A 23801-nucleotide genomic window follows, 5' to 3' on the forward strand; every position below is an offset into this window, starting at 1 on the left:
CTAATTTGAGCATATTTAGTGGTGGCAGAGCATGTATTGAAGCTTTTACCTCGTGTGCAGAACATGGTAGCACCGACTGTACTAGTTCTTTCAAGCCCTGTCATGCTTATAATTACCAATACTTCAGGAGCAATTAAATTCCTCAGTCCTTGATCTAAATTGCAGTGAGAAAGATGGAGCAAAGGATGGCTTGTCTCCTGTAAAGAATTTGCTTGCTAAACAGGCAGTGTGGCACAGCCATAAACATTTTCTTAACCTATAGAATGAATGATAAAATACTTGCCTACTGAGCTTGTACGACCCAAAACCACCATCAACCAGTGCTGAGAGGGTGCTTACCATGCCTCAAGAATGTATTTCTTGGTAGAAATGGTGGAAGTGATGACGACCCTTGTGGGAATCGGAGTGCTTTTGTCTAGCAACTGAATAGGGATCCCTCCCTCAGTTCCCATGGATGAGAAGAGAGGATTTTAAGTTGTTCTAACTCGTCACCATTTTTCTTAGAATAGTGACTCAACATGGAACTGCATTCTCAAAGATGCTAGTAATGTTCCATAATATGAGAATTACATGCTGTATGTTTTCTTTAGGATAGCAAGAAAATCACATTAAGAACTGTTCATTGCAACAGCTAGAGAAAGCTGGTCAACTCTCTGGCCACTTGCTAGACCATGGAAATGCAGGCATATTCATAGCCTAAACAGTCTTGTTGCATGGCTCTCACCTGCCTGAAGGGAGTAGTGGATTTCAGCATTGGCTCCTTGGTCCTGATCCAGGGCTCTGACTTGTATAACCTCTGTGCCCACCACTGCTGAGTCCAGGACTTCTGCTTCATAATGGATGCTGCTGAACTGCGGAGGGTGGAGGTTGCTGTTCTCCACACGGATGGTGACTCGAACAAAGTTCCTCTTGATGGGGACCTCCTGGTCTCGTACCTGAAGGACAGAGGAAGAGCAGGTATGGTCACACTTAGAGTAGTAGCCTTGCCTGAACAGGCTTCCAGGTAGCTCAAGAGGACTCTCACAGAGAGTGGTGTTTTCCCTTGGAAGGGAATGAGCCTGTAAGTTTCAGCACAAACACTCGACTTGAAACCAAACATTAACAATTATTCACTGTCCTTTCCTGTAGAAGAATGCTGTGGCTCTCTGAGGAAATCAGCAGGTGAAGAGCTCAGCACTTGGTTAGAGGGAAGCAGGGTGTTACCTAAATTTATCCAGGACGGTTCTGTAGTAAAAGTTAATACCCTGCTTTCCTCTTCCCTGTCGCTCTAGACAAATCCTCCCTCAAAGACTACAACCAGTTCTAATTTATCCAGCTACCCATATATCCCGGCCAAGTTGATGGACTCAGCAGGGTGTGCCTAGGACTCACCATCACTGTTAGGGTGTGCTGAGACACAGGATGGGAACTGAAGCCTTCTGCTGTTGTGAGGGCCCCACTACTTGGATCCAACTGGAAAAGTCTTGTGCTTTTGGGGTCCACGCTGCCATGGATGGTGTAGATGAGCCCCTTGCCTTTATCCTTGTCTGTTGCACTGACTTGAAGGATTTCCCTCCCTGAGGGGGTATCCTCAGGAATCCTTACTTCGTAATGGCTCTCCAGGAACTGAGGACGGTGCTGGTTGATGTCAATCACATGGATAAATGCCTGTGGGGAAGACAGCATGATGAGAGCAGCAGAGACATAGGAGCAACCTGACTTATTGCAGCCATGTAAAATCTCGGCTACCAGTTCCTCTTGGGTGTAGCTGTGCTCTTGTAACCGTCACAGCTTTCTAACTCTTGGGGCTTTACCATGCATGGTGACTGGGAACCTTTTTGTCCTTCTCCCCAAGGAATGCCTGCTGTGCCTTCCCTTGGTGAGTTTCAGTTTGCTTCCTCTCATGTTTTAATATCTCCAGTCTGGCAAGCCGTTCAGACTGAACGTGCCTGCACTTGGCATCGCAGCCTGCCATGAAAAGTAGCAGTTGCTCAGTGGTGGTGCCAGCTTTGCTGGCTGGTGCCTCCGCACCAGCCCTCATTAATTACACACCATAAAGCTGGCAGAGGGGGGGATGTTTGGTAAAGGCAGGAAAGGCTGTCCTGTCTTAAGAGCAGCACATGGAGAAGTTATGCAGAAGCGAAGTTTGTTGTCTATAATTTTTAGCCAAATCTTCCCCTTTGTGTTTAACAGCAAACCCCTGTGAATGGCCAGGCTGAATGCTGCCTGCAAAGTCACCTAGTTTCTTCTGTTTGGTCTCCTACCCTGACTGTCCTGACCCCCCTATTGATGTGTTCGCTGCACCTTAGGAAGTCCCAACCAACTGTAATAATTTGCTTCCTTTGGCAAACCTGAACATGCCATGGGCGTTTTGTACAAGCAGGTTTTCTGACATCTGCTAGCAGGCTTGAGTGCCAAAATAAATGTAGGGATGAAATGCAAGGTGGCAGGGAATGCACACCGGGCAAGGTGGGGCTTTGTTTGTTCATTTGGAACAATACTTGAAGATAGTGGAGATAGATAGCCATCCGTTAGCACTGGGTTTCACAGGAATGGTAGCGTTCCTCACTTGTCATCCCCTGCAAACCTCTGCAGTGAGTTCCCACCATAAGTGTCACTGACGGGTGACTCACGTTCTATGTCTTCCTGTGCAGTGAGGGCTGGAGTTTTGGCTGCTGCTTGTGCGTGGAGAAAACGGTTGGTGAAAGATCAAGCCCTGAATATCCCTCCTGAGGGTAGGTAAAGATGGGCACATCTCAGCAGCCATTTTAGCTGGGGCTTAGAGACGTGCCTGGCAGCAAAGTGCTTCCTTCCACCAGTGCTTGCTTTTCATGTGGCAACTCAGAGGACACAACAGCATCTCTTCGGTTGCACCACTTGGCCCCTGGACCCTGGTGCTGATATGTTATCAATGTTCCACGTGCTTGGAGGAGCACAGGGCCTGACCTCACCTCTTGCAGATGTGTCTGTGCTGGCTTTTTATATGTGGGCAAGTGGACATGGTACCATGGACCCAAGCCTGATCTAACTGCATATGCATTTTCCTTACATCTCAGCATGTTATCCCAACCAGGTTATGGATCAGCCTGAGTTAGTGAGAGCAAGCTGAGGTCTAGGAGTGTGAATTGCCACCCCAGCTTGGCTGGTGGTGTGGATGTGCCTGTGTGTGCTGGCTCTGATCAGCAAGAAAGGTGCAGGCTTCCCTAGATTATTTGTGTTTCCAGCAGCATAAAAACAAAATCTTAGATTGGTACTAAGGAAAGATTTGGGTCACTGAGTAATGTAAGATCATAGTGTAAGGAGATTCTTGTGCCTGGCATCTGATCCAGAGCTCAGCAGAGTCAGAAGAAAGATTCCCTTTAGCATATACTTACTCTAAATGGGGTCTCTACTAAAGAAAAAGCTTTACCTGTGTTTTGATGGTAGTGGACCCATCGGTGACTTCTACTGTCAGGTTATAGCTTGACTTTTTCCTTGCATCGAGGGGTCTAGCAATGACCATGCTGCCTGTACTCTTTTCAATGTCAAAATCCATGTCATCGTCACCACCTGCGATAAGGGAGAAATGAGAAAAGGAAACAGGGGAGCAATTACAGTTACATGCTCTGTCTGGAGCAAGCTGCAGGTGGAAGGGATTCTAGGAGCTGCCTGGAGATCTGAAGGATGAGGACTTCCCCTCCAGACACCATACACAAACCAAGGAGCTCAAGCCTAGACACGGATGCGCGGCACGCCAGGAAATATCCTTTGAATGGGGATGTGTAGGCATTCACTCTAGCTGTACCTCTTTGGCCACAGCTAGGTTGGGATCAATGCCACAGAAGTTTTACCAAATCTGGAAACTCAATATGAAATGTGATAGATGGACACAGGAGACAGGGAGGACATGGAGAAGCTGGACAAAGAGGTAGTCACAGATGGTGACAAAGGAGTACAAAAGGGAAGGTGAGTGAATTAGGGACAATGAGGAGGAGAAGGGGCAAGGATGCACATATGCATGTGATGTCCTGGCTAGATTTACAACAGGCATATTTGATCATTGATTTATTTGCACAAGGTCTCCAGCTATGCAGCATCGCATGAATCAGGGACCTGTAGTGCTGAACAACGCTCTTGCTGGCTTCTAATTCAAGGTCACACTGTGGGCATACCAGCAATGGTCTTCATTGGCACAGTTGGGTGCCTGGGAGCTACCTGAAGAAGCCCAGTACTGGAACAGTTGGGAAGGCAGAAGGTGCTTCCAGGGTGAGCAGAGCCTGTTGCCTCCAACCCAGATGGCTGCATAGTGCAGGGAACCGCAGGCCTGAGCAACTCAGCAGCAGAAGGCTGTCCCTCACACTACTGCTGTTCAGCCCTGGCATGGAAGCTCCTTTCTCATGCCTCGCTTGCTCATGGCCTGTTATTCTCTATTGCATGTGAAATGTGTTCTGAGATATGGAGAAGTAGAAGCAGTTTTCTGTATTTATCTCAGGTCTCAACTTCTCCCTTCCCAGCTATTGGATGTTCTGGATTCTGTTTTATTCTCTTACCAGCTGAGAAAATCTTGGATGGTTGTTAAATCACACATTGCAGTGGTTTCCAGCCTTCTGGACCACCATTTTCCTGCTTGGAAGGAGATAGAAAGAAGCAGAGACAGGAAAAGAAAGACCCATGGATGCCCTTCCCTGGGAAAAAAGAGAGATGGTCCCTTTGCATAGTGCCAAAGGAGAGAGATTAAGATGCTGATGATGCACCATCAACCTCAAGGACAGAGCCTTTGTGCTCTGGGAAAGGTGAGCTTTTGAAAGGGGTGTGAAGGCTGCTGGACCTCTGCATCACCTTCTTGGTGATGCTTTGCTTCTCTGTCAGGGAAAATAAAATCCTGTTCTTCCACCAGTACAGTGACAAAGACAGCCATGAGTAGTCCTTGGTGCACTAGGAATTGGCAAAGATGAGTTTGAGCACACGGGGAAGCATTCAGCAGGGAAACGATGGGATAACGTTCAAAGGAATATACCGTTAGCTCTGCAAACCCAAGCAAACGCTACTAATGCCAGATAAGCCTTGCACTGATGTTGTCTGCTCCTTGTAGCACTGTATCTCTTGTTGCTTAATTGTATTTATACACCATTATCCTTCCCCAGCACAGTAACAGGAAAAACTGTTCACTCACCCAATTACAGCTTTGTCTGACAGGGCAAGCCCTGCAGGCAGTGTCAGGGAAAGGCTGCGTGAGGCAGAGTGGGGCACCACTTCAAAACACCAAATTACGTGAGCACAATTGGCCCTCGTTCGTAGGAGCTCTGCACATGTGCTGCCTGATGAGTCCTCTGGGGTGACAGCCCACGTCCCCTCTGCCCCAGCATCCTGTGTATTAGAGGAGGCCCTAGAGCTGCTTCATGTTTCATGTCTAAGTCATCCCTTGGGATGCTGTGAAGTGGAAGCGAGAGCCTCACCATTTAGGTCAGACCACTTTGTTGAGGAGTCCTTCCCTTTTGGCTCCCTGCTCAGACTATGGGATGGTGCATGTCTGCAATAGCTAGATACCTGGCTCCTCTCAGGCTGTTTTACCACAAGCAGTAGTGTCACTTGATTCCCAGGAGGAGCTGGGACTGGCAGTCCTTGCCTTTCATGTGGCACTGGGGAACACCTCAAACACTGGCAAGTCCCACACTGTCATTTAAAGAGTGTGTTAGATAACTGCCCTTGGCACGAGCAGCTTTATCTATGGCTGTTGAAGCCTTTTGGTGTCTGTGAGAACTCTTTCCCTGTAGCTCACCTGCACCTAAAGCAAACAGCTTCATTAGCTCGGGCATGTGAGTGCTGAAAGCCAAAGGGAGCTGGGGCAAAGCCTGCCAGACACCGCCGCCCTGGTTTCATTTCTGTGTCTCACCTGTGATATTAAACCACACTTGGCTGGGGCCCATTTCAATGCTGATCACTCCCACCATATGGTTTACAGGGTCTGTCTCCATCACGGCAAAGTTAAAATGGGGTTCATCGAAAGCTAGGGGCTCCGAGGAAGGGCCGGGCCGGGCAACCCAGCTGATGTGAAGCCGCACATGGGAGGATAGTGGTGGGCTGCCACCGTCTGTTGCCTTGACCTGCCGGGAAATGCACATGCAGTCAGGATTTAGCCCATAGGAAGCTGCTTCTCCCACCCACCAGGAGTTTCAGGTCTGAGCGTGGCCAAAATCCCACAAAACACATCTTGACCCAGTGGGCCATGCTCCGGCTGATTCCAAGGGAGGGCCATGCAACCCAAATTCCTCTTGATCATCAAGCACAGCTGCCAAGCTCAATCCACAGCAGAGACCTGGATCGCAAGTCTTGCTACAAGGACCCACAGAGTGTGGGAGGGCTTTAAACCTGTATCCAAGCCCCATGGCCTGATCAGGCTGCCAAATGGAGGCAGCACTGAAACCCAAAGACAGTTCAGGTCTAGGTCAACATCAGTATGGGATCATGGATCATTGTGCTCATCTCTGAGTAGGCTGGACAGTTAAATTTAAGCTTATCTTCCATTCTTAATAGCCTCTTACCTTCTGTATTTCACACAATTCCCTCCCAGTTTCTCTCCCTGTAACCCAAGTCTCTAAGGTCTCCTCCCACTGCTGCATTTTCTCCATCTCTTTCCTTTTATATTCTCTGTTTCTCCAGCCTTTCCTCTCTTTCCCTCTCCACCCATTTCTTCCCAGTGTCTCTCTGTTTCCCCCTCCTCTCACCGTGAGTATGTTGTATTCAGAGGCAGGGAAAGCTTTCCTGGAGAACACCATGCCGGTTGTGGGGTTGATGGTGAATATCCCTTCCTCCTCCTCCTCGATGGTGTACGTGATCTGGCTGTTCTGGCCCTGGTCGCGGTCTGAAGCAATCAGCCTGTACACTGGCAGTGGTGTCTCTGAGGCATCTCTCTCGGGGAGCTGCACCATGAAGAGCTTGTGGGGGAAACTGGGAGGGCTGTCATTGGCATCCAGAACCTGTATCACGACTCTGCTGGTGGACTTTAGGGCTGGCTCTCCATTGTCGGATACAGCAACCTGACAGCAAGGAAAGGAATTAGGTGACACGAGCAGCCTTCACACTGATGGGCAATGACTAAACTAAGGGGTTTTGTGTGGATCTGCATTTGTACCGCATCATTTTTGGAGCCATTGCTCCTCTCTATAGGGTAAAATCTGATGGCTGTGGCTGGCAGCAAGGCTTGTGCATACCCAGGGAGATGTGGATGCAGGGGTCCTGCTTGCAGTTGCTTTGGGCAGTGGGTCAGATTGGTAACTAGGGGTCACATAACTGAAAGTGTGTACAGCAGCGGCTTGGCAAGTTATCACCCATCCTTAATTCACTGTGCCTGTTGCATTGCACGGAGAAATGTATTATCCTCAATCACCCTGATAGACTGAAACACCTCAAGATGCCTCTAATGTAAGCGTGCATAGCTTGAAGTAGCAAAAGATGGAGGTCGGTAACACAAAGCTGCACAGCATTATCTGATACAATGAGATAAATGAGGGTGGATTTCTCTGGCTTGCTCTTTCCCCATTAACTTATTATCTGTCCTGCTAGAGGACAATTCCAGTCCTCTTCCTGCATTCCCACAGCTTCCAGAACAGGCCTTTTGCTCCAGTCTTCAGTAAGGAAATAATAAACCCCGCAGTTCTGCTGCAGCTGTCTCTTAGGGCAACACACACCATTTAATTAAGTTTCCCAGCAGTTGGGAGCTGATGGGATGAGATTCTTTCTCTGTGCTCCAACTTGCAAGGAAAGCTCTTTGAGGACTTAATACACTTGTAGGTAAATAAAGCTAATTACAATCATCATTACCCACCTCTAGGATATGTTCAGCCTTGTATTCTCGATCCAGCTGCCGTGAAGTTGTAGAAATCAGACCTGCCAACAAAGAAACCCTTTGAGCTCCAAGAGTCAGCGTCCGAGGAAAGCCAGGGCTGATCAAATCCCTGCATGCCCCACATCAGCCTGCCCGCCTGTCCTCTTCCAGGCTCGCTTTGTGATCAGAGGAGAAAGACGGATACCCCCAGCGGGCAGGTTGTCCACTTCAAGCATGAATCCCTATGCGGAGGCCCTCCTTTGATTGCAGACACCACAGAGGACAGAGGACACCTACAAGGTGCCTGCATCAGTTGAGGCTTGTCAAGGCGTTTGGTGAGAAAGGCTGCAGGAGTGTGAAAACAAACCTTTTCTTATGCCTCTAAGTAAGAAACATTCTGCAGGCACTGGCACAACTTTGGCCTCTCAACAAGTCTCGACTCCTGTTTTCCCTGTGCTGAACCTTGCTCTTTGTAGTTTATGGTGTTTTGACAAAAGCTTGTTTTCTGTCTAGGGAAATACCCTCTATTCTACTGCTAGAACAAATACATCCAGGCTAAAAATAAGGCACACAGTCAGTAATAATGCTGGTATATTATCTAAGCCTTGCTGAGAGACAGGATGAATCCTCTAACAGCTGCAAGATTGTGAGGGATTGCTGAAAAATACACATTAGTTTAACCACGGGGAATAAGTTGGAGGCAGGAGGCAGGAATTGTGGCTATAATAAGCTAGAGTTTAAGCAAAATCACTGTAATTGCCTCTTTTTGGCCTGTCAATGTCTAAGCTGAGTAAATGGAAGTGTGGAAAGGATGGAGCTGAGGCTTGTTTCCATGTCTGGTTTGATAATAGTCCTTATCAAGTGCTTTGACTCTTCCCCTCTGGGGAAAAGCATCTCTGGACCATTTTCACAACTGCTTTACAAATGATGGAAGTCTTATATACAATGCATGATTTTCTGACAGTCAAGTCTGACACCTGTGAGTGTTTCTATCTGTTCTCTGCATCTCCTGCTCCCAATTGTTGCTGTTACCGTGGTGTTTATTCCTCACAAAGGGAAGTCCTGCTTCCTCACACAAACAAGAGGCAGGGTGAATTTTACTGACCACCACCAGCAGTGATAGAGGCTTATGCAGCTCTGGGAAAACCTTTGCATGGGGGCAGCGCTGTTAGCACGTGCACTCATGCATCCTGGGACTTGTAAATCAGAGGCGCATGAACCCATCTCAACTCTCATTTCTGGTCCAAAGCCATAAAGTTTTAATTAATAATATTGCTTCAGTTGTACCATACTTTGGTGTATTGCTGTCTGAGCATGATAGGCAGGGGAAAACTTCAAATGGCTGCAGGAAACATTGGGCAGCTGAAGGAGGGAGCAAGGAGCAGCTGCTTGGAACAAGACTATTGTTAACCGTTTCCACTTGTTCTCTGGGATTATTCATATTTGGCACTGGTCGCTGCACTAAACACTTATTTGATGCCTTTACAACCATAAATGAACACTCTTTAATGTGTTATGACAAGATAATTTGAAAGACTCTGTTTGCATGTATGTCACAGGGTTTTTTTTTCTTCTCCCTTATCTTCCTTCTGACATCTCAGCAGGTGAAGAGGACTTGGCCATGGCCTGAGAGCACACTGGCTGGGGAGCTTTTATACCTCTCCTGGGCTCACTGGAGGCTGTAGTGCTCCCACAGCACCAAACATCTTGGTATCGTGGAAACGCTCTCAAAGAAGGAATTGCAGCAGTGGTTCACTGAGATCTCTGATGCTCCTGCGCACATTGCTGGTAGTTTGGGTAGGACAGGGGAGCAAAGCCTAAAATTCCAGCTACCTTCTGGGGGGGTCATAATTTAGGCCTACCAAGTCCCTAGGACACATAGCTAGGTATTCCCAACAGAGCCACCCCAATACCTGTGTGCACACTGGGGATATTTCTGGTCTTACTGGATTGCAAAATTCAGTTGCAACAGACTAACACCTTGTTTGCACTTGGTTTCTGTGTGCCAGCTGATGGAAAGTAACTTAAACCACTCTAAAGCGATTATTTGGATTTGTCTGGCCACACCTTGAAATTCTTTCATGACCTAATGATAAAAAAAGAAAGAAAAGAGGATGGTATCTGAGCTTTCTAGAGCTGGAGAAGAATGACTGTGGTGAAGGAAGGTGAATGGACATTAACAGCTGTCTTCGGTGTCTGTGCCACTGAAGATGCTCAGGTCTCCCTATCATAGATCCCATATCCCAGTTAGGAGCCTTTCCAGATGGCATTTCTGGGTTTAGCTTCATATCTGTTGAGCCACAAGTCAAAGGGTTGGCTTCTCCTCCTGACCCCTGGCAAACCCCCTCCTGTCCCTTCCCCTGTGTCCACTCGTGGCTCCCAGTTCCCCTCTCCAGAGCCAGTTACCACTCTGCCTTGAGAACAGAAAGCTCTTGTGGTTAACAGTTAATCACTGTAATTCCCCTATGGAGCCGTGGTGCTGCATGGCTGCCAAGATGCACAAATGCCAGCAGTGTTCACACGGCAGCCGAGCACCCCGAGACGGGGAGACGGGGATCGGACGTGGTGCTCGAGAGAAGCCAGCTGGAATTAATGCACATTTCTATTTGTTGATGCTTGGATATACACCCTGTGAAGCCAGAGGGCCAGAATGGGAAACTGTTATTACAGAACAACTGCCGTCAGCTTTCATGGCCTAGGGAAACAGTTCCTTGGTTCTTTCTGGTGCCCCTTACAAGGACCTGGGAAAAGCACATTTAGTTTTTAACTAGAGTGTTTTGCGTGTGCATGGGTGTGAGTTATCAGTACAGCCCCTGCCCCTCTGGAAAACGCCAGCCAGCCCATCCCATGGGAGCTGTGATCAAGTGTGTGTCCTTTATTTGTGTTCTTGTATATGGCCTTGAAGGTTTCTGCTGAATCCTATAGAGACTGAACAAAACCATCAAAGGTCCTAATTGTACTTGGCCAATTAGCCAAGCTCTTCATTCACCTGAAGGTCCAGAAACCGTCTGTTGCTTGCGTACAGACAGGCACAAACTGTGGTCCAGCAGCCTATCTACACACAGCAATGGGAAAGGATTGTCTGCAATCCTCCCGCTTGCTGCCTGGAAAGGGGAGAGAGGAAAGCTGGTCGTGTTGGAACAGGAGCAGCAAAATTAACAGTGCATTGTTGTCAGGGAACAAAAAAATAATAATAACTTCTGCTGGCAAGAGCAGGGCTGGGGTGGAGGTTGCTGGCCCCCTGCCCTCGCTGCAGGGAGGAAAATCTAAGATAGTTAAAATAGCCAGAATCAGGTTTGCAGGCACTGGGGCTTTCATAGGAGCCTGAGAAGGGAAGAGGTTGTTCTTCCGAAATCCTCCTTCTGCTGTCTCACTCTTGCTCCATTTCACCTTCTCTTTTCTTCTCTTACTACCTCCCCTCTTGTTCTGACCCTGCTTTGCACTACTTCATGATCAGCTAGAGCCTGTGGTATGCCGGCAGTGAAATCACCCCTCAGACTTATAGAGCAGGCTGTGCCTGGATGTCCTTCCATGCAGAGAAATGCAGGGAACCACAGGCATCCTGGGGAACCCCAAGGACACTGACACAGCAGAGAAGGACCAGAATAACAAGCACTAGATAAGGGCTGGAGATGAATAGTCCAAGGTAAAAGGATACTCCAAGCAGCCTTTCAGAGGGATGAATGGCTTCATCCTGGCTCCTTCTGCCACAACCTCACAATTCCTATCCATCCTATCTCCATTGGAATCCCCCTTCACATCAGAGACTGCAAATCCTGTGCAAAACAAGCTGAAAACCTTTCAAGCAAAAGAATACCTTAAACTCTGCTATCTGCCCATCTCTCCACGTATCTACCTATCTCTCTGTCTCCCACAAACACTGCTCTGCACCAGCTGCCAGGCAGGGCTGGAGAGATTCCATTGCCGATGGCAGAAGGCTTTCATCTCACTGCGCAGTTTTATTCCCTCTTCTTATTATCCTTTCATTTATTTTCCCTCTTTTTCTCCACCCTCTTTAAGGAACTGAGAGCTGGAAGAGCTTGGAGCCCTTCTGTGGTAGTTCAGGGATGCCGGAGGAACCAAGCCCTGCTGAAGGACAGTTATCACAGCCATCTGTGTCTACCCTGCAAGGTCTCAGGAGGAGAAGTCAAGGGGCCTTGCTGGTTATGTCTCCACTGGCCAATCCACCCTTGTGTTGTGAGATACTGGCTTAAACACAGAACAAGCTGGCTCTAGGACCAGAAATATGTTACTTGGAATAGTGTGGCACTGTGCCCTGAATAATTATCCAGGACTATTCTGCGGGGTTATTCTGGGTGTAGACGTGCCTGTTGTAACAGTACATCAGGACCTTAATTCCTATTAGCGCACAGGATGAGAACAAGCTTCCTCCTCCTCTCCCTCTGCCAGGAGTGCCCTGCCTAGGAAAGACTTGGACTGACCTCTGGCCCTCCTGAGCTTTGGCTTATTTGAGTGCCAGTGTGACTTATGTGTCCTTTGATCGTGGTGTGGAATAGAAGATGAGGAGAGGTCTTGCTCACAGCCTTTTCTGCCTTTAGGAGCCTCCCTTCTGATCCGGGTGCTGAAGGAACTTCATGTGCAGGTTATCCTGTCCTTCGCTCACATTGTATGACCAAGAGCAGCAGCCTCTGCTCTGCGGTTTCCTCTTGAAACCTCAAGTTTTATCACTGAATAATGGGACAGAGATTCAGCTTCATCGCAGATAAGCAGCTCTGCCTACTCACAATCTTTTTTCTGTCATAGGATTTGGGACTGACCACAGGAGGAGTATTGGCAATCTGGATCATACAGATCTCTGGCATTTCAAGAACTGAAATGTTTCTGGGTCTTTTTGTGATCATTTCCTCTAGGTAGTGAAAGAAGAGACATATTTATTGCGTTTGAAAAACGAAGGTCATATCCCAGCTAAAAATACAGTAAAAGCTCAGTGATTTAGTACCACTGCAGTGCTCAGATACTTGCAATGTTTTCTCTCTTCTCCTGTTCAAATGTAAGTCATTCGATTTGCACTGCCTTGCGATAACCCTGTTTTGAGTACAAGACTGCACTGGTGTGAACGACTGCGAACTGAAAGTCCTGCAGTTCATCTTCCCATGCTGCAGTACCAGGCTGACACCAAAGGTTATATTTTTGTTCTACTTAATGGAGCAGCTAGCATGCCCTGGTCTGCAGATTGAAAATATCACAGGGTTTCCAACAAGCTGCCTACAGCCCTGAAATCTAGATAAGCTGTGATATTCTTTCTGGCAGTAGTAGCAGATGACTTCTCTTTAGATACTGTGAGCATGAGGGTATAAACTGCTCCATTTATGCCAATGTTTGCAGGTAATTATTCGTTCTTTTGGGTGACATGCAAGTAAAACAAAGGATAACTGACTCCTCATCAGGCTTGGAAGCAGGTCCTTAAACAACCTCCAAGCGGAGGGTTTAAAGAGACCTCCAGCAACTGTCCAAGAGATAAGATCAGCTCATGGGACTGACAGACTTATCACTCTTCACATGCAAATTGCTTGCCTGTAAAGAGAGATGGATAGGAGATAACTCATGAGAGAGCTGGTTTTTGTCTAAAATGGGAATGAAAGGGTTGGCTTAGAGGTGAGCTGTCTCATTAGCAAACACTCAGATTTTGCCACTGTTATTTATTTTACAGTAAAACAGGACAGCTTTGGAGTGTGGCTTTGTAGGGCTGCACTCACATTGGGGTGAAAGGTTTGCCTGCTGCCTGCAGCATAGAGAGGGCTGAATTTCCTGCAGGGTGCCTGGGTGCAAGCTGGAGCCCTGCAGATGAGGGCAGCTAGCTGGTGTCCTCATAGCTGCTCCTGCTCCACTCCCATTGACAAGTAAGTGGTCTTCTAAAATAGGGCCTCTGAAGGCACCTCTCCATAGGACCTTACATTTGTGAAAGATGTCCATGGGGCTGAGTTGTGTGTAGTTGTTTGGACTACGTGGGAATGTTGTATGCAAAGCAATGCCCTGACCTGGCTAGAAAGCATCTGACAGTGTAAGTCACTACAGCTGGGGGTAGCAGTGGTCACAGATGACATCTCCAGATTTACCTGTATGGTACCATGTAGAGATACCCTCTTGCAGCCAAAAGGATGCCAGTTTTTCAGAGTAATAATGTCTTGCTAAACATCCCCCTCCTAGCCAACTGTAGAGGACTGCCAGGGTCACTACACCACAAGTAACACATAATTGAGAATGCACTAGCCTTTTTCAATACATCCAGCTCCTTTCCCATCTGAGAGCAGGCTTCTATCCCGCTGCAGTAGGTGAACTCCTTTTATCATCTAGAGGAGATCAAAGTCATGCAATTAATCCTCTCCCATACTCAGGCTCTGTGCCCTCCCTTCCTTCTCCAAGGAGCTGATGGCGTGAAGGGCTTGGCATAGCTTTCCTTGCCAGACTGGCCCAATGTCAGCTCTGCTAGGATAGTTTGAGGAAGCTGTTTACACAAAACATCAGCCGGTTTTTGATGGCTCTGAAAGATCTGCTAATTAATCCTCAGATGAAAGATACAGTCTAGGAAGATGGCACAAGAGGCTTACTAGGCTTACTACATTAATAGTGCTGGAGATCGGGTGGAGCCTTTAAATGCAGTGGGATTCATTTTTATTAATCCTGGCTTGGTCTGTCTCTGGAACAGATAGTCACCGCCAGAAGGGTGTTTCCTGGCTCAGGCTCGGCCAATAGGGCGGTTGTTTATAAAGGGGAAGATTAAAAGTGACTGCTTGGTTCTGCTTAGGGCTTTGAAAGGAGCACTCTTATGTCATTCTAAAAGCCATCTGGAGGCAAATAGGATCTCTAAGGTTGAGGGTTTCAATCCTTAGCCTCCCCAGACAGTGTATTTGGATACTGGGACTTTTGCTGTTGAAGGAAGGTGTGACAAAGGCAGCTGTGTGGGCTGTTCGTATTGAATATGTAACATCCTCTGGGCACTTGGAAACCTCAAAAACAGATGCTGAGTTGTGTCAGTCTTACCTGTAATGAGGTTAATGGTGAAGAGTCCTTGAGGATTTCCAGTTAGGATGTGAAAAGTCAGTTTCCCCTCTGAGCTAGAGTCCGGATCTAAGGCATCAAGCTGAAGGACAGATGTGTTTGGTGGGGAATTCTCCATTACAGACGCATAGAAGACAGGTCTAGACATCTGAGGTGGGTTGTCATTGGTATCAGTGACTTCAATATAGATTTCAGTCACAGAACTCAGAGGAACTGTTCCCAGGTCAAGAGCTAGCACCGTCAACCAGTAGTGAGATGTTCCTTCTCGGTCGAGTGGTCCTATGGTCCGGATGGTGCCTAGAAAAATGACAGAAAGTGCTTGTGAGGGATTTAAGGAACTCAGATCACTTTGTCCTTAATGCCAGACCAGTCTGTTTCCTGGTCTTTGTTGCGGATATAAGCTCTGGCACCAACCTTGTATGGCTGTGAGACTGTGTGGAAGACAGGGGGTTTGCTTGTGTTGAGGGTCATTTGGTACACAAGTGAAAGGGAAGACCTTGGCATTTTGTGGGAAGATAGACTCTGATTTTCCATTATTTTAGGGAGACAAACCCTGCTTGCTTCTCCCCAGATACAGGAATGTACATTGTACATCCCTGCAAAAGCAAGAAGGATTTGAATGCATAGAACTTTGACCTGTTGGGTCAAAAAGCCAAACACAGCATGTAGTTTAAGCCTTTAAGGCACATCATTAAACTAAGTTGTCATTACCTGTGTCCTTTTCAATGTGGAAGACAGACAGGCCAGTGCCCTCTCGGAGGAAATATTGAACTTCTCCATCTTTCCCCCTATCGACATCTTTTGCTGTGACCATCATCACTGATGTGCCCTCAGGGCTGTTCTCCTGCACCCAGCCTTTGAAGACAAAGGAGGCAAAGCGTGGTGGGTGCAAGTTCTCGTTGACATCAATGATGTTCACTTCCAGATGGCAGAGGGAAGAGCGAGAGAAGGGCTTTCCACCGTCACTGACCTGCACGGTTAGATTGTAAGAGTTCTTCTTCTCATAGTCCAGCTCCTTCTCCAACCGGAGTGCCCCAGTCAGCTTATCCACATAAAACATCATCTCCTCATCATTAATGAGGCTGTACCTCACCTCGCCCCCAGAACCAACATCTGGGTCAAAAGCCTCCAGAAACAGGAGAATGGTTCCCACGGGCAGGTCCTCTGGGACTTTCACACTGTTGAGGGCTGGGAGGCATTGCGGGGTGTTGTCATTTACATCCTCCAGAGTCACAGTGAGATCCGTAACAGAGAATAGCTGGTAGCCTGTCTTGGGCTGGTCCCTAGCTTCTATTTTCAGCACATAGCAAGGCCACAATTCTCTGTCCAGGGCACCTGTAACTGTCACTTCCCCAGTGACACTGTTAATGGCAAACTTATCAGTGGGGGTTAGGAGAGAGTATTTTACTCTCCCATTGTCGTCTGTATCAGCATCTTCTGCTTTCAGTTGAGCTATTGTTGTCCCTGTTGCTACATGTTCTGGTATCGCCACCCAGTAGGCACCTTGTGGGAATTTAGGAGTGTTATCATTGGTATCCAACACATTCACAGCCAGGAGTTTCCAAGATGATTTTTGTGGTGTGCCAAGGTCGTATACAGTAATGTTAAGAATGTAGAAGCTGGTTCGTTCATGATCTAGAGGAGAAAGGACTTGAAGGAGACCGAGTTCAAGGTCAATGGTAAAGCAACTGTCATCATTTCCATCTGAGATTACATAGACCAGTTTACCATTAAAACCAGTATCAGGATCAGTAGCTGAAAGGTCAGCAATGGTTGAGTTGATGGGAACAGTCTCTATGATATCAATAGATCGTGGAAAGCTATCATCAAACTTTGGAGCATTATGGTTTATAAGGTGCAAGTTCAGAGATGTTTCATCATCCTGCCCATGGCCTTGAGATTGAGACTCAATGGAGTGTATGATAGTTTCTGTCAGCTGTTTCAAGACTCCTGTTTCTTCACACTGCATTTTGACAGGGAGACCTTGGTTGACCACAGTGATATTTACAGATGTTGGCAAAGCATAGTTCTCTCCATCTGTTGCAGTGATTTTCAAAGAGTAGAAAAGTGGCTGTTCAGAAGGAAGATCTTGCAGAGATATTCTAAGGGATATTACTCCAGAGACGGGATTCAGTTCAAAATGCTGTAACTCATTACCAGACTTGATTTCGTATTTGATATGCTGCAGCTCATCACTGTCAATTGCAGAGACTGTGGCTACGGGGTTCCCAATGGGAAAGTCCCGTGGGATGGTGCCACTGCAGCTTGCCTTCTCAAACACTGGAGCATTGTCATTGACATTGCTCAGCATGAGGGATACATACACCTCTGTTTCATGGCGGAAGGGTGAACCCCAATCTGATGCCCACACTCGCAGATGATACCATCTCTGCATCAACTCATAGTCCATTGACTTGGAGGTGGAAATGATGCCAGAATAGGGGTCAATGACAAAGGGAACTGATTTCTGATTGGCTATGGTGTAGGTGACAAAGCCATTATCTCCTTCATCTTCATCTGTAGCCCTTACTGTTAATACACTGGTACCAGGAGGAACATTTTCATCAAAGGCCCCCCGGTACGAAGACTGACTAAAACTTGGAGCATGATTGTTGCAGTCAGTGATGTCAATGAGAACAGACGTGGATGCATGACTATTAACGGTTGTAACTTCAAGTTTAAAATGAGACTGCTCATGGAAGTCCATTGCCCTGACTGTCGTTATCAGTCCAGTGTGAGGATTGATTTTAAAGCTTGTGCTGTCAGGAGTAGGTCTTAAAATATATTTAAGATTTGGGAAGACTGGTGTTATCTTTACCATAACAACTTGGCTTCCAGCTGGGGAAAATTCACTGAGCTGGACCCGGTACACTTCTTTCTCAAACCTGGCAGAGACATACTTGGAGGGAGGTATATGGATCACTCTAATAGGAGAGAACAATGGTGGCTTGCTCTTGTCCTTGGCTTGCAGGCTGAGGTTGAAACCAAATGGGTAAAGCAGCCAGTTGATCTCTTTGGTCGACACAATCATGAATTCAGTGCTTCCAAAGTAGGATTTGATGGCTTTGAAATGTCTTCCTGGATCTCCATCCACAAAATCAACTGAATCTATCCCGGCTTCCGAGTCACCACTTTCTACAGACAGAGTGGCATAGACAAAGTCTTCAGCTGAGTCAGGTGGTATCACTTTCACTGTGGAGATAGAGGGGGGTTTCCTGGCAGATGGTTCCACCTGGATCATGAGACTAGCCAAGTTCCCAAAGCCATTCCCCTCTGTGATCTTTCTCATTCTGTCCACAGCCAAAACCTGCAGGTGGTGCCTGCCTCGATGGGTGCTGTTCAGCCTACCTGTGGTCATAACTGCTCCTGTGGTGGGGTGGACAGTGAATAGGTCAGACTTGGTGTTGAGGGCATAGTAGAACTCAGCATTCTGGCCAGCATCAGCATCAGTGGCACTGAGTGTGCTGACCACTGTTTTCAGAGGAGTGTCTTCTCTTATGGACACTTTGTAGGAGGGGGGTGAAAAGAGAGGTTTCAAGTCATTTCTGTCCAGAATGTGGATCAAGACTTTGGCCCAGGCTTCATAAGCAAAGGTGCTCTCTGTGGCCTTGATTATTAACATATAACTGTCTTTGACCTCCCGGTTTAAAAGTGCTGTGTTGCTGCTCCTGGTTCTTATTCTCAAGAAGCAGAAATCCCCAATCACGTGCTCCTCTGTTTTAAAGAGACCAGTGCTATCTCCAGAGGCTATTCTGTATCTGATGTCCCATTCAGGGTCTGTCTTGTAAATACCCATTTTGACATAGCTCTCCACATAGGTCTTGGGGGCTGAATTCTCGTAGATGGTGGCATTGTAGAAGAAGTGGGTGAAGTGCAGAGGGGAAGTCTTGCCTTTTTCACAGCTCGCCTTGTGGACCACACAGTGCATCAGGAAAACAGCAAAACTCAGGAAGTACCTCCTGGTAGTGACTTCCATGGTGTGGTGTCTCCTTCGGTCCTGCAGATGTTAAAGGAAGAGCATTGGTAATTTTTATTAATGGCAGTGTGTTAGACAAAAAGTCCCCATGAGTTGAGCATCACCTCCCTGCTCTCTCTACCCCAACCTTTGCTGATACAGTTGTTAGCTCAGCTCTTCTTCCCTCTGTCCCAGTGAGAGATCTGTCCCTCCACATTTCCATGCTTGCTCAGATCCATTCACTTTTTCTCCTTCAGCTTTTACCCTTGTAGAGAGCAAAATGTGAAGAACCATGCAAAATGCTCCAATCAGGCTGACGAACGATCTCTCCCTCCTTTCATTCTGCCTTTTCCCCAGTCAAAGAGCAAAGAACTCTCCACCCGCAATCCAAACCTCATGTCTGTTTTGTTTGTCCATCCTCCCTTCTCCATCTTAACTTCTCTCTCCACACAAGTTCTTGCAAAGTATTTTCAAGAGTCAGTATACAAACTGTGATTTGATGTCTCTCCCATGGCTTCTTTTCCCTTTCCTCTCCCCCTGCTACAGCAATCCGTTCTTCCCCAGCAGAGGTGCCCTCCTATGTTGTACAAATTCCTTCTGAATAGCCAGCTCTACAACAGCCTTTTTGACAGCTTTAGCTCAGGTTCTAGTCAAGTTATATCCCAGTTATTGTAAGATTCTTCTAATTCACAGATCTGACCCCAGCTGCTTCCTCTGTGCTTAAAGAACACATTTCTAGCAAGACACTTCGACCGTGTCACCCTCAGCCATTGAGTAATCTCTTTGGTTCCTCCCTTCTCACGGCGAAGCCCCAGGGTCAGGATTCCTGCAGAGGATCTGCAATCCATGACCACCTGCCATCAGCTTCCTTCTCTGATGACTCCTGAACATCTGCGGCTCCATGAGTTATCTCTCTGAACAAGGTGTATCAAAGAAGGAACTGGGGAGCACCTACATGATTAACAAGGATGTAACTTTATTAGTGAGCTCTGCAGAGCTTGTTAAAGGATCAAGGTCTGTTCTTTTTAAAATCTAAGTGTGTGCTGCTGTGTGTGCATTTAGGGGTTGAAACCAGGGATAAGCTAAATATAGGTGCATATATTTCCCCTAGATATCCCAGGAGATTTTTATCTAGAACTGTTTCTTCCTCTTTTGAATTTAAATTACATATCAAGTACCTGCCAGTCACTTGGCACATTCCTAATTGAAACAGGGAAGACTTGTTTTTCCAGACAGTTTTTCAAGACTCATCTCTTTAAAGGCCAGAACTAGTTCCATTTATAAGTCAAGTTGAATGTTAGGGACAAATTGTTGGAGTCTATCTAACAATATGTGTCATGTTCTCTCACTGAGATATCTAATTAGCAATAAATACATCTCATTCTTCCTGCAAATCCTTTTTCTCTTGGTACATCGATACCAACCATCCTGTGATCTCTCTGTTATGGTCATTACTTTTGGAAACAAATGGTTGGAAGCTGAAGTGAAACTACCAGAATTTATAGAGAAAACTCAATTTGGACTTGACAAAATTGATGCTCGTTCTTTTCTACAACAGAATTTCACTTCTAGGAAATACAACATAGTCTCAAATGCACAGCAAATGAAACAAAATCTTGGAGGACAGGGCTAGGTGATCCAGAAAGGCATGTGGTTCCTTCTGAGAAGTTGAAAACCATGTTCTTAAAAGCTCCGCTTGTTACTTAACAGCGCTTAGGAGCTTTGCAGCATGTAGGGACTTGCCTAGAGCTGCTCCCTTCCAACATTTTCAACTGCTGAACCTGGAAAGAAGATGTATGCGTGCTGCGTGCGCGTGTGTCTACTAGACTGTGGAGCAGGAAAAGTCACATACAATTTAGAGCAGAATAAGACAGCAGAATAAAACAGCAACAAAAACCAGTGTTGTTCCATAACAGCAGAATTAATGAAGCCAATCGCTTTGTATCTGGGCTAATTGACTTTTTAATTGAATTGTACTGAAATGGCAATGTGAACTCATCTCTTATAAGACATCAGAAAACCCACAAGGCAGAGACGTTATGAACTTCATAACCACAAGAAAAGCCAAAGCTAGAGCACATACCTTTTCGGGCACCAGCAATTCAATATGGGAGGATAACCTTGAGCAAGGAGTAGGTTTTCTGGCATTTAACAAGATGCAAACTTTCTTCTGAATCTCTCCTGGAATGTCCTTAACCTCACTCTTGCCTATAGATTTCCTGACATCTAAGAAAGGCTTTACTTACATTGCTGTTTTTTCCTCTGTGGGGGCATAAGCAGAGTTTTACTCCTCTGTCCAGCTAATTACTTTGCAAAACCTGTCATGACTTCATATTTCTGAGAGCTTTGCTCTCAATTACAAGCTGGGCTGAAAGCAATCAATGGCTTCAGCAGTTATTATGAGGATGGAGAGTAACTATGCACATGGGGCAGAAGCCTCATTTCCTCTGGAAATGGTCTGAAACTTCGAAAGGCACAGTCAAAACTTAGGGAGAGTTTTCTAGAAGTCATCGCTGTCAGATTTTACAGTCTAATAGCTTCCCTCTGTGGCAGGACCCACGTCCAAAGCCCTAACACTAGCAAGGAGAGCCTGTTGTGTCCCCTGACATAGACTGGCTGTGCTCTGAGATGTTATTTAATCACCTTTATTACTGCACGTGCATCTGCTTGGACAATTTCTGTATCAATATTGCTGTGAAATCATACTGCTGATTGAGCAGTTTCACACAAGCCCATGTTTGTGCTCTCTTATTTTATCCTTTGATAAAAGAATGAAATGGAGAGGGTTGTTGACACTAGCATCCTTCAAGAGTTTTCCTGATGATAGTTGAGTGTCCTGAGGAGAGCCCGCAAATTCTCACTCCAGGACTAGAAACCACCACCTATTGTTTGTAGCCTGGAGTTTCTTCTTTACTAGGTTGCACTGGGAAACTATGACACACTGGATGTCTTGTTTCTCTTGCTCCAACATGGCTTTAATGTAAAAGTAAAAGTAATAGATCTCCCAGGAGATAACTGTACTGCCTCTACTCTGTCTCCTGCTTCTGGGATCATTCACACTGGATTCACAAAGCAAAACCATCCAGAAGTGGGACTGGGACATTTCCAAAGGCTGTAGTGAAGCTCAACGGGAAAATTGGGCACAGTGCTCTGAACAGGGGGGAAATCTGCTCAACTACTGCCTTGGCTTAGCTCCAGGGAAAGTCCCATTGGAACAGCCCCAGAAAGTGACAGTAACGAACTAGTAGAGACGGGGTGGGTTTCTATGACTCTTGTCAAGCTGTGTATAACATGAAATCAGCATAAAATCAATTTACTAGCCCTTAAAATCCCAGATGAAGATGGCTGCCAAGGAGGTGAAGCGCTGCCATGTTCAAGGGTCCTTGCAATGGAGTTCAAGGATCTCCACGTTGAAACTGGGGGAAAGCAACTGCATGTGATGGATTATTCACGTAGATGAAGAGAAATAATTTGCCTGTTTTTCTGAGCTGTGCTACCCCATGTCCTTGTGCTGAGAGTAAAGAGTGCGTGATCCATGGGACCCATGGCAAGGGACATACCCTTCAGTTTGGGGCTGCCAGATGTGTTGGAGAAAGGCCATTGGTGGGATGGAGTGGGGAAGGTAAGGCACCTCCCGACAGAGGGAAATACCAGAGCATCATTATGTGGTGATTCAGCCTCCCCTCCTAATCACCAGCCAAGGATCAGAGAGCCTTGAGGGGCTTCGCTTTCAGCCCTGTAGATGCAAACTCGCCGCAAAAAGAGTAAACACTCTATCTCCAATCGGAGCCCAAGCGCGTGTCTAAATTTAACATCCAAATTGTGATCCTCTGTCAAAGACATGCCCAAATCTGTTGGTTTGAAATGAAGGAACAAACATAGCATTGAGGTTCAAAGTGTGTGCGTGGGGAGGTGGTGGAGATGGGGGATTGGAGGGGATCGGTGCAGGGTACCTACTCCATCTGCTTGGGATGTGCGGCTGGGGCATGGCTATGGGGAAGGGTCCTCTGGAGGGTCCTCCTTCGGGTCTCCTGTGATGTGCAGGCTGCTCTGTTTGTCACAAATACGGCAGAAAAGAGCTGCATCCTGCCAGGAAGCAGGTGTGGCCCCAGCCCCACCTTTTGATTCCCTTCAAGAGGAGCATTTAAAAGCAGTAAAAGCCCAAAACACAAAACAAAGTGAGCTGAGTGCACCAAGAGCAGCATTCCCCTCGCTAGCTGTGGTTGGGGGTTTAGCTTAAAGTTCTGAGATTAGAAGATGAGGGAAAAATAGTCATTTTCATGGGAAAATAAGGACAACTCTTCCCTTATTGCTCTTTCATCAGCACACATCCCAAACTCTCTTTCTTCCTCTTTCTTTCTCTTTTGCTCCTCCCTCCCCTTTTTCTCCCTTTTTTTCTTCACTACAGGAAACAGTTTCTCCCCAGGACAGGTACTGATCAAAACCACCCCCAAACACATCAATGTCTTTGTTGCAGTAAGAGCTGGGGAGGAGAATGGAGATGCACTTGGTTAGTTGAATTATCAATGATAGGGAAGTTTAATGGTAGGTCTGAATTTCAATGGTCACTGGGGAATAGACAGAGAGCAAAGGAAGTAAATCATGTAAGATGGTGGGTACAAGGCTTTGGGAAAGTGAACAGGAGTTGGGGCTCTGTCTTCTCCTAGCTCAGGTGGTAGTTGAGCAGAAGGGGTTCAGCTGTAGCTGGGGCAGTATCCTTACAGTTGCCTGCCAAATAGGATCAATCAGGAAACATTCCCTGGGTTTCTAATGTTAGAAAGTCACAGATTAAAAAGCACACTCCTTGTACAGGTGTTGAGCCATGTCTGTGAGATGTTTTGATTCCCAGCACTGAAATAACCCATGTACACCCTGCATGGAGGCTGGGCTGCTTGGTTGGTATTTGTCCTCTTCTCTGCCATCCCTTCCCAAGCAATGGGATCGAGCTTTTCCCATCACCTCGACAGTGTTTCTTTGAATGGGGTGCTGAATCCAGGCTAGCAGCTAGCATTTTCCTTGGAGATCCTCCTCCTGCATTCGGTT

The 23801-nt window shown here is 46.8% G+C and overlaps 1 protein-coding gene across 2 annotated transcripts in view; it reads right to left on the reverse strand.

Annotated features, from left to right (window-relative positions):
- The window catches only part of FAT2 (FAT atypical cadherin 2), a 57302-nt gene that overhangs the window by 26380 nt on the left and 7121 nt on the right, over nt 1–23801 (reverse strand). For both annotated transcript variants that reach the window (XM_057409587.1, XM_057409586.1), the window contains exons 2-9: nt 15515–18800; nt 14786–15100; nt 7784–7845; nt 6684–6995; nt 5852–6062; nt 3389–3528; nt 1372–1647; nt 725–935 (exon numbers count right to left, since the gene is read on the reverse strand). In XM_057409587.1, the coding sequence (XP_057265570.1) occupies nt 725–935; nt 1372–1647; nt 3389–3528; nt 5852–6062; nt 6684–6995; nt 7784–7845; nt 14786–15100; nt 15515–18779 (4792 nt within the window). In that variant the 5' untranslated portion in view covers nt 18780–18800. The remainder of the gene's footprint in view (nt 1–724; nt 936–1371; nt 1648–3388; nt 3529–5851; nt 6063–6683; nt 6996–7783; nt 7846–14785; nt 15101–15514; nt 18801–23801) is intronic.

Source organism: Pezoporus wallicus, unplaced genomic scaffold (assembly GCF_028554395.1).
Source record: "Pezoporus wallicus isolate ANWC-B61680 ecotype Strahan unplaced genomic scaffold, APGP_CSIRO_Pwel_v1 contig_8166, whole genome shotgun sequence".
Classification (NCBI taxonomy): domain Eukaryota; kingdom Metazoa; phylum Chordata; class Aves; order Psittaciformes; family Psittacidae; genus Pezoporus; species Pezoporus wallicus.